Here is an 11,613-nt window from a genome sequence, read left to right on the forward strand (position 1 = left end):
AAAAATATGTTGGGGCTGAACAAAACATTAGGTGTTAGCAGCGTAAAATCACAATCATTTTATATACTCTAATATTACTCTTAATGTTAGTCTGAATTACCTGACATACTGTGGTTCATTAGGCATTTATTATTTTAATGATCTTCCCTTTCTGCCCATTATGTCTTTCTGTAGGAACTCAAACTAAATGCTAGAAAATAAGGAAAGATCCATCCATCCATCATGATGTTTGTGGGAACTCCTTTGGGTAGCAATTCCTCCTCTCCTGTTCCAGCCCACAGCCCCAGTCCTGATCGTCATTCAGACGGTCCTTCCCCTGCTCTCCTGCCTCAGTCCCCTCCATGTTGGGCAACACAGGCACGGTGCGACCTTGCCAAGGCAGAGGCAGAGCTGCGTCGCCTACAAGAGCGTCATGCAACTGAGACTGAATCTGTGAAGCGGGGTGTAGAGAGGGCCATCCTGGGAGCGCGCAGAGAAGAGCGGCGCCTGCTGGAGAGGGTGGAACAGGACCATCGGGACACTCAGCAGCATCTGGAGCAGGTCCAGAGGGAGAACATGGCAGCAGCCCGGGTCAGCCAGTCCCTGTTGGACCAAAGGCTCCGTAAACTGGCTCAACTTCAGCATCAGATTCAGGAGGTGGGTCAACAGTCACGTCTGGAGGATGGTGGGCCAAACCAGATGCTGAAGGACATTGCAGAGTTCCTACAACCCTGGGAAGTCTCAGTTTCCCTAAAGAAAGTGAACTTCAAACCCAGCTCCCAACCTCATGCTGTCAACTTCGGAGATATCCGTGTGCAAGAACAAAGCCTGTGCCTGCATGTCGGAGGTTGTGGGCCACAGGGGCAGCTTTGTGCTCTCCATTCACCGGAGACGCAGTGTGAAGACACAAACCATCAAGGTGCTGGAGGAGAGAAGAGCAGCCTAGGACAGGGGTGGACCTCACCAACAGGCAGGGTTGCCAGAAAGATCAGCCTCTCCACCCGGAGTGATCTGGAATCAGAAGAGGAACAAAACCTGTCCTCAACAAAGATATGTCGCTGGCTTCCAAAGTGTGAGCAGTCTGACTGGGAGTCATCACAGGATGACGAGATGGAATCAGCCTCTATTCAGCCACAAGGAGAGGATGCATTTTTGGCTGTCCCTGCGGTACTTATAAACATGGATACTGAAGGCAAGCAGCAGATGTACAGGGTGAATAGTAACGGAAAACACTACTCTCCCAAAAATTTGAGGAAGTCGATTACTGTGGTCTCTGGTAAGAAGCCGTCCCCCTCACCTGAACGAAGATGGAAGCATGCTAAGAGTCAAGTAAGTCGCTGCTTGAGTTTAGACAGCCAGGGTGGAGATAGAGGAAAAGTGACTCAAGATTCCAATAGTAGACTTTTGAGGTACAGCAACAGTGCCCTATCAACTCCCAGGATGACTCCAAGAGCGCATCTGACCAGCCAAAGCTGCCTAGACCTCACCTCCAGGGGGCGACCTCACTCTCGCCTCAGCCAGTCCTCTGACGAACACTCTATAGGGACCCATGGTGACTCTGGCCGAGCACCATCCCCGACAGACAGCCTGGACTCCAGCTATACTTTCATTGTTAGCCCACCTCATGACTACAGCATGAACAGAGGCTCTCTGAACTACAATTGCCGTCTATCAAAGTCTGCAGTGGACTTGACACACAAGACTCGCCCGATGATCAGTGGTGGGACAAATGAGCAAGTAGGAGTGTGGAACGTGAAGTGTAGCAACTTCAACTCCATGTCGAGCTCAACCTCCCCAACTCTCAGTAGGGGGCCTAGGGTCTCTGACATGGGGCAGACGCTCTCATACCCTACATATAGAAATCATAATATTCTGCATCAGCCACAGAAAAACATCACAGTGGCTGGCTCAAAACAACCCCCGGTGGCTAGGTCTTTATCCATGCCCGTCATAGATGGTTCCACTCAGGAGCCAAAGAGAGGCAGAAGAGAGAGAGGAGAGCCAGCCCTGGTGGAGTTGGAGGAGGAGGTAGAATCTTCCATGACAGTATTCAACCACAGAGGAATCCATTTGATCAGGAAGTTTGGGAAGCAGGGTTCGGGTAAAGCAGAGCTTACGCTGCCAAGTGGTATCCATGCAACACCACAGGGCCAACTCTATATAGTGGACTGTGGAAATGCACGTGTTCAGGTACGTGTTGTGTTAAATGTCTTTCAGACATACAATATACAGTATGTGTACTATATCAAATGAAGTTTCCACCCATGTTAAAACTGAATCCAACTTTGAAACAGGTGACTGACCCTCGGGGGAATGTCCTCCAGCAAGTGACCTCCCCAACTTCTGATGGCACTGGCAGACGATGTCGGAACTACTTTGACATTGCCGTCAATGCTAAGGGTTTGATTGCACTAAGCTGTGCAGCAGAGCGGGCCCTGCTTGTCTTCAGCCGGCATGGTCGCCTGCTCCAGACCTTTGGAGGGTCAGGGTTGGGCTCTGCAAAAGATGAGCTTGAGGCTCCCAGGGGTGTGACCGTAACCAGGTTGGATGAGTTCTTGGTAGCTGATATCCGGAAAGGTACCCTCATTGCCTTAAAGCTTGACCCTAAGACAGGCTCCCGTCTTGAGCGCACAGTAGTGACCGGATTCCACCGGCCTTACTTAGTGGCAGCATGCTCGAGCTCAGGCATGGTAGCTGTGTCCGAAAGGGGTAATGAGACAGGTTGTGTGCCTTGCATAAAAGTGCTAGAACCAGGCTGGAACACGGTGAGAGTTCTAGGTGTATGTGCTGGTATGGGACCAGTCCTTGCCTGCCCCTGGGGCATCTCTATAGATACAGATGGTAATGTGCTGGTAGCGGACTGGGGGGAGCAGCACAGGGTCCTGTTATACCCAGCACAGGGAGTCGGGTGGCCGATAGTAACCCAGGGGTTGAGTAGTCCACGTGGACTGACCCTGCTACCTGAGGGCCAACTAGCTGTGTCTGACAGCATGCACCATTGCATTAAGATATACCAGTACAAAGTGACCCAGGAGTAGAGAGAATGTGTTGATGTTTGAAGATACAAGAAACTGTGGTAGGGTAACCAATCACACCTGAGATCTAGTGTGTATTTATTCTTAATAAAACTAATTTGGGTAATTTTACTGCTGAACCGCAACTACAATCAGATGCAGCTCCTGTGCTGATACTGTAAACTTCACTTGTGAAACCCAACTGCATTTAGACTGACAAACAGCGTATTGGTGTTTGGTCTAGCTGTACATTAAAGGAGAATTCCGGTCGATTCCAACACTCTAGCTCTGTTGTTTTTAAATTTGGAGTGGTGTCAGTAGCGAGAAAAATGAAAACAATCGGTGCTGCCTACACCGTGTTATCCTCCTGCTAGCATTAGCACCCAACAGGCTTAAACAGGGCATGTTTTAAACTTGTCTTTAGCCTCTTAACATGTTCAAAATGTCATTAAAAGTGCCTACCCATGTGAAGTGATTCCTTCCGAGGGAACACAGTGAATCTGACTGCAGTAGATGTGAAAGAAATGCATAAAAGTTCTGCTAATTCAGCTCTGTTTAGTTCTGATGTTGATACTGCAAGGAGTGCTTCGGGACCGTCTACCAGCACTCCAAATTCACAAACAACAGAGCTACGTGTTGAAATCGACCGGAATTCTCCTTTAAGAACAGAGTCAGGTGTATTTGTAAGCCAAAGGCTATCAATTCATCATAAAGGCAAAAGCCATAAAGCTAAGATATAGAGACAAAAAAACAAATAGCTGGTGCTAAACTGAGTTTAGTTTGGTTTTGCTGATCTAAACTATTCAAGGTCAAATAAAATTGCTGATTGCTTTCCGAATATAGTTTATAGATTAAGAGTTTAATTATAGTCTGTATGTCTGTAATGCCCTTCATTTTCTGTTTTCACCCACAGCTGCTTACATGCAGAGAATAGTACTGACAAATCAACTCTGAAAAGTATTCACTGTTATGTGTATGGATTTAATAAATTCAACAAGATTCAAGACAAATATGAATGTAGTATTGTTTTTTCAATGTGGCATTTTTATTTTGATGTGTTCAATGTTGTCACGATTTGCTTTAATCATTCCTGCAAATTCTACAATTTTTCACGCCGTCACTGATCTTTACTGACAACCAGTAGAGCTCGGTGGCTTTTTTTCAGTCCTCCCACTCCATTCTTTCACCAGCAGTGTCTGTCATATCCACCACTCTTTGATGGATTCTGTATTTAACATGTGGATACACTGCTGCCAGAAAGTACAGGGAGGGTGAATCATCAGCAGTGAAACCAAACTGTCATCCAAATTCTTTTCTGTGAAATGTGTCTGTTAATAGCAGATCAGGGGAACATTGCTTATTTGGGATCAGGCATGTATTTACACAAATACAGTATTTGCAGTAATCGTACTTAGTATATTTAGTATTTCATTTTTTAGGAAACTTTATACTTTTACTCCACTACCACTCGAGGAAATTCGTTATTACATTTTACCCCACTACATTTACTGAAAGCTGCGGTTACTCATTATAGTCTAGAAATCTAGACGCACCCTAGTGGCAGCAAATTTATTTTGCAGCCAAGGGGGGTCTAGGCACTCTCCGTTGGCTTGCGAGCTGGAAAAACCAAACTCTGGTCAGGTCAATCACATTGTGTATAGAGTCAGTAGGCGGGCTTATGGCTGCTGCTGCTGCTGGGAATAGCGGTCTTCTGGAAGACTTGGAGTTAAGCTTTTCTTTGAGAATAGAACAAAGAACGGCACTGAAATCGTTCTTAAAAAAGGAAGATGTGTTCGGAGTTTTGCCGACTGGATACGGCAAAAGTTTAAAAGTGGGAGATTGGAGTGCTTTCTACCAAATGGTTTACATCCTAAATGTCGCCATGCTCACATATCAAGACATACCTGATCTCTTGTTCAAAAAGACAAGCTGGTCTCAAAATCATTTTTCATAGAATGAAGAGAGATTAATATATTATGTTTATTCCTGGAAAATCTACTGTTGTGATGACTTGTATGTTGACAGTAAATTACATTTTTTTGCTGAAATATTTTCTATTGTGATCTTTTCCTCCTGCAGCTTGTTTTGTTTCGTATGACAAACAGTTTTTTTTGTAAATCCTGGTATTATCATCAGGAGTGTCAGCAAAATTATAAGCTTTTCCAAAAATACAATGGTGGAGCCACAACAACATATTAAAAAACCTTAAACAGATTGTTTCTATTGTAACAATACACAATGGAACATTAAAACACATTTTAAAATATTACAGCTAATTTCTGTATGGAGTCATCCAGGTATTGGCGTATATGAATACTGCAACTACAAATTAATTTACAGAATGGAGAATCTGATTATTTTTCAATACATCACAGCCATTTTCTTCATTTCCTATCACATTAGCAGCATTTGACACTAACTTAACAATCGTTTGTCAGCCATCTCTGCACTAGTGGGGAATCACAAGTTAAATCCTGCAGTACACCAACCACAATTAGAATTTAAATGCAGATGAAAAATTATTAACCACAAAATGAACTTGCACAGAAAAAACTGAAGGAGGAATCTCATGGGTCTAACACCCACTTACTCATATTTGTTGCCAACTAAAGAGTAAAATACAGTAAAGGCTTTGTTTGCATCAATTTCCTGCACATCTGAGATTCAAACCACCTTTTGTTTTTCATCATCCACTAAAGGGATTTTAACAAACCATGTTATGTAGCCAAATAAGAGCAGTGTTCTTTAAAGTTGCAAATGGTAATATTAACCGTAACATAAAAGCTGTAACCCTAGTCAGCTGCTGAAATTTCAAACTTTGAAGACAGGCAGCTCACCTGGCTATGTCTATTTCCAGGGGGGATATCCTCCACATTCTCATGCCTCCTGAACTATCCCCCTGCACTGAGTATTTGCTGGGAATTCTCTGTACTACAAGGTTCCCTGAACTACCTGGGTGTGGCGCTATAGTACGGTATTTGCTGGAATTGCTCTACATCTCAGGCCCCAAAAATATTCAGTCAGTCAGTTTGCTCTTCACTTGGTAGAATTGACCAAAGATTTGGTGGACAGGCAACCCATAATGTGATGTAGCTAATAGGAGCCACGTAAGTTTGTTGATGAAACGAAGCTATGTAAGCTAATCTCTACAGCATCTCATAAACATTATACAAACATCCAATAGTGTTCTGATTGTGTCAGCTAAGTTTTTAAATGCACACCACACTTTATTCAGCATGCTATATTTAGCTTACTGCTAGCACAAAAGAGTCTCAATAAAGATAAATGCACACTACATTCACATATGCACACACAGGATTCATACATGCACACACGTGATTCATAAATACACACACAGGATACACAAATGCACACAAAATTCACAAATTCACACACAAAATTTAAAAAGCACAGAAGATTCACAAATGCACACAAGATTCACAAATGCACAGGACAAGGTTCAGAAATGCACAGGACAAGATTCAGAAATGTATTTCTGATGCACACACAAATATATCTTGATTTACAAACTGCTTGTGGTCTGTGAACTTCACTGCATTTGTGTGTGAATTTTGAGACTGCCCTGACTTGGCTCGACACACAAATGCCTTTTTTTAAACAGGGAATGATCTACAACCAATCAGATATCTCCCTTGTTTTAGCCAATCACAAGAACGCACCCCACGTGGGGGATTGTTTACTTATAAGCCAATCACATGAACGCGTCCACACAGTGCTATATGAATGTGGTGCGGGCGCGGGCTAGTGCGGTGGAGTTCAGTCAAGCCCCCAGGAAGAGCGGCAAGTCTAAAAGCCACCATGGACTTAGCAGATAACGGTGGTACTGCACCCCATGGCCCAGAAAGACTTCTCACATAGACTTTGCATGGCGAAAGAAACGTCTATATTTCAGCGGATAATTTGTTTCTGGGTATATCAACTTACCAGCCCGAACACTGAAAGGGTCCTTGTTTAAAACGTCACGTTTTTAACATTTTTAACATTCACTAGAAGCGAATCCAGAATTTGGCATGATGAACGTGCATAGTGGACGCGAGCAGAGCCGCGGGACTGCGCCCGCCCGCTCACATGACTGTTCTCCCTAGCTCATGTAGCTAGCTGTAATAATGGATATAGCTAATGGTTGTAATTCACCATCTGTTCTATTAATACGTCCATGGTATTATCTTATGAAGTTATGATACATCCGAGGGATATATGTAGCTATGCTGTAAAGCCTGTTAGCTACGTGGATGTAACGTCATTAACGTTTCCCAAACTGGTGGGCTATCGGCTAGCTAGCTAGTTGCTAACATCAGGGGTAGCTAGCATGGCTGTATTAAGATCTATACATAGCTAGCTATATGCCTACATAACGTTACTACAGACAAAGTGATTACATCGCCTTGGTTCTCTCTTCTGATACATCCGAGGGCTGTATGCTGTAAAGCTTGTAACGTGGATGAAGGATGAAGCCATGGATGAGCTTTGTTCACGAAACTGCAGGCTAACAGCTAGCGCTAGTTATTAGCTAGCTAGCTAGCTAGTAACACAACATAATTATTAAATCTCCTTGGTTGTCTAGCTAAATACATCTATCGTTTATTTAGCTAAGCATGTAAACGATAGGGAACAACGAAAACACAGTGTTTAACGTTAGTGAATATTTTAGACAATGAAACGGCGAGTTCATGAGTTCGCCAATTGTAAGAGACATGAGAGAGAAGCTCATGAACGCGCATGTTGCTACCGGTTGCTACGACAACACAAACAAATTGTTGTCTTAACACATCCATGACTCCACCGCGCTAGCACCACATTCATATAGTGCTGTGTGAACACGTTCATGTGATTGGCTTATAAGTAAACAATCTATGAAGGTAAATATGGTGCAAAAAGGGAGAGCTTGTAGAATACAATGTGAGAACTTGCAGAACAAAAAATCTGAACTTGTATGTTAAAATTTGCAGTTGTAAAAATTTAATTTGCACTTGTAAAAATAAAATTTGCACTTGTAAAAAATATTCACACACATGTGATCTGAATTTGAAGTCATACAAAGAAAAAAAAACATGAGAGCTTGTAAAAAAAATCTGAACTTGTAAGTTGAAATTTGCACTTGTAGAAAATGTTCACACACCTGTATTCTGAATGTGAAGTTACAGAAAAAATATTCACAAATGTGTAGATTGATATTTACATGAACACAATGACAGCTGCAAACTTATAATGCAACATTTACTCGTATACTTTTTTTTTTACTCTGGTTCATTTTCCATCACAACCACAACTCAGTGATTACAACCTCTGGAATCTGTCACTGCAACTTCACATATGTGCTCTCTCGCATCACAAAGTGGCCAATCTGCGCACCTCGACTTTCACAACACTCTTGACGATACATTTGGTGCAAAACTAATTTGTACCTGTGGACTTAGGCTGTGGAGCTCTGAGCTAACAGAACGGGAAAAGCAGGGTTTCTATCGCCAGATGAGGGACAACTCTGTCTGGCTTATTTATGTAGCATGGAAGCTTGGTGGAATAGCATGCTAGCGTTAGCTAGCTAACTAGCAGCCAGCCCGCTTCTAAATAAATACCTTTTAATTGTCTAAACACTTTTTAACAGTCAAACTAAAACACTGGCGGTGAGCTCCAGGGCCTGCAGCCGCAGACGGACCGTCATCAGTGGGGATCGACCAGCGTAGCAACACTGCTTTTGCCAGAAAGCTTCGCTGCCGACCTCGACCTGCAGTCGGAGCTCCAGCGGGACACGGAGAGCCCCACATCCGGTAGCAGCGGCCCATCCCCCGGCCATGACCAGAGCTTGCTTTGCTGATGTTGTGCATCCCTGCTAAGAATTGCACCCGCTTGGGCAGAAACAATCATTTCTGCAGAATTCATTGCTGCCGAAAATTGCATCTAGGTAGCAAGGAAATGCTACTAGAGTCTGATAAAACATTGATGTCTCTAAACCTTCTAAAATCCTAATCATTATTGATGAACATGACAAAGAGATTTACTATTGCCTAGTTTTTAAACAGTACTTTGCCTTATAAAATCATTATTTTCCCTAGTGGATGCAATTCTCGGCAGGGATGCGAAACTTGGCACCTGTTACCCACTGATGACGGTCCGTCTGCGGCTGCAGGCCCTGGAGCTCACCGCCAGTGTTTTAGTTTGACTGTTAAAAAGTGTTTAGACAATTAAAAGGTATTTATTTAGAAGCGGGCTGGCTGCTAGTTAGCTAGCTAACGCTAGCATGCTATTCCACCAAGTTTCCATGCTACATAAATAAGCCAGACAGAGTTGTCCCTCATCTGGCGATAGAAACCCTGCTTTTCCCGTTCTGTTAGCTCAGAGCTCCACAGCCTAAGTCCACAGGTACAAATTAGTTTTGCACCAAATGTATCGTCAAGAGTGTTGTGAAAGTCGAGGTGCGCAGATTGGCCACTTTGTGATGCGAGAGAGCACATATGTGAAGTTGCAGTGACAGATTCCAGAGGTTGTAATCACGGAGTTGTGGTTGTGATGGAAAATGAACCAGAGTAAAAAAAAAAGTATACGAGTAAATGTTGCATTATAAGTTTGCAGCTGTCATTGTGTTCATGTAAATATCAATCTACACATTTGTGAATATTTTTTCTGTAACTTCACATTCAGAATACAGGTGTGTGAACATTTTCTACAAGTGCAAATTTCAACTTACAAGTTCAGATTTTTTTTACAAGCTCTCATGTTTTTTTTCTTTGTATGACTTCAAATTCAGATCACATGTGTGTGAATATTTTTTACAAGTGCAAATTATATTTTTACAAGTGCAAATTAAATTTTTACAAGTGCAAATTTTAACATACAAGTTCAGATTTTTTGTTCTGCAAGTTCTCACATTGTATTCTACAAGCTCTCCCTTTTTGCACAATATTTACCTTCATAACAATCCCCCATGTGGGGTGCGTTCTTGTGATTGGCTAAAACAAGGGAGATATCGGATTGGTTGTAGATCATTCCCTGTTTAAAAAAAGGCATTTGTGTGTCGAGCCAAGTCAGGGCAGTCTCAAAATTCACACACAAATGCAGTGAAGTTCACAGACCAAAAAATCAAGATATATTTGTGTGTGCATCAGAAATGCATTTCTGAATTGTGTGTGCATTTCTGAATTTTGTATGCATTTGTGAATCTTCTGTGCTTTTTAAATTTTGTGTGTATTTGTGAATTTTGTGCGCATTTGTGTATCCTGTGTGTGTATTTATGAATCATGTGTGTGCATGTATGAATCCTGTGTGTGAATGTAGTGTGTGCATTTATCTTTATTGAGACTCTTTTAGCTCCATACAAATCCCCTCACCTGAGTCAGGTTGTGCAGGTGGAGACGAGGATATACGTCAGTGCAGAACTTAGGCTGTTATACAAAACCGTATTATGATAAACAGCCCCTGAGTCAAGTCAAGACCTAATTTAAAGACTTAATTATATAGGGAAACCTGCTAGGTGATGACAGAAGACACATTGTTATACGTCCCTGCCACTACCACTAGGTGTTACTAAAGAGTGTGTGTAAGAGAGTTACCTTCCTGTTCCCCGGCATCAGGTTCACCCATTTCAGCTGTTTCCTAGCTGAGGAACTATCCATTGTTCTCCAGTCAGCCAGCCTTCTTGTTTCCCAGCCAGCTGGTCATCCTGTCATCCAGCTTTCCTGTTCCTCAGTCAGCTAACCCCTTCTCCCAGTTCACTAGCCCTTTCACTTGCCCAATTCTGTAGTCAGCTCTTATACATTATTTTATTTACAGTATTGTTTGGATGCTTCCAGACAATAGCTTTACTCACTCACCTAACATTATCCAGGAAAAAATAACCGTTCTATATTTTCATACATTAGGTTTTAAACACACAAGCTGTCTAAATTATGGATTTAAAAAAATATTTTTTTGCTAAAGAAATATACAACCAGTACAAGATGTCTTTAAACCAAAGTAAATACACTTACCAAACACATTTTATTTGTAATTTTGTCTGGAGCAAGCATTGTTTAAATTATAGATGAATGCATTTATATAATAACATTATAACATTGTGCTTAATGTATTCACTGATGTTGAATTAACACTTGAGCTATGGAGGAAGAATTATGGAAATGACTGGGCTCCTACACACAAGACACCAACGCAATATTACCAGATTATTTACAGAGCATAGTGCGTTTGTACAGGAGAAGAGGCTCATAGTTTCAGATTCTCAGTGTCAAGCAAATACCAATTTTGCATCAGATGTTTACCTTTGGAACCCTGTCGACCAAGCAGGGAATGTGATCCTTTTCACAAATGTTACACTAACACATTTCCAAAAACAAGTTTGCTTTTACACAGTGCTGTCTCTTTGCCAGTCACCTTGGTGACAGTGCTGACTATGCAACAAAAAAGCCCGTGCTGTGTGTTCACTAATGTGTATGTGTGGATGTGGGCGTGGTCTGCAATCATCTGCAGTGGAGAGAGGTGTCGGGATAGATCAGGAGATCAGTGCCAGGTGAGTTAATTGTCTCAGCTGATCGTTGTACTAATTAAACTCTCCCTTTATATGCAGTAGTGTGATCGACCTTTGGATGGCAGATGCTCTTGAAAGTGG

At 42.4% G+C, this 11,613-nt stretch overlaps 1 protein-coding gene across 1 annotated transcript; it reads left to right on the forward strand.

The window, feature by feature from the left end:
• LOC116035692 lies at positions 1-3,294 on the forward strand. Its single transcript, XM_031278993.2, has 2 exons — positions 1-2,169; positions 2,274-3,294. Exons 1-2 carry the CDS (start codon positions 223-225, stop codon positions 3,015-3,017), a joined length of 2,691 nt encoding a protein of 896 aa, XP_031134853.1. The 5' UTR covers positions 1-222; the 3' UTR covers positions 3,018-3,294.
• The last annotated feature ends 8,319 nt before the right edge of the window (positions 3,295-11,613 follow it).

Source organism: Sander lucioperca, chromosome 8 (genome assembly GCF_008315115.2).
Source record: "Sander lucioperca isolate FBNREF2018 chromosome 8, SLUC_FBN_1.2, whole genome shotgun sequence".
Classification (NCBI taxonomy): domain Eukaryota; kingdom Metazoa; phylum Chordata; class Actinopteri; order Perciformes; family Percidae; genus Sander; species Sander lucioperca.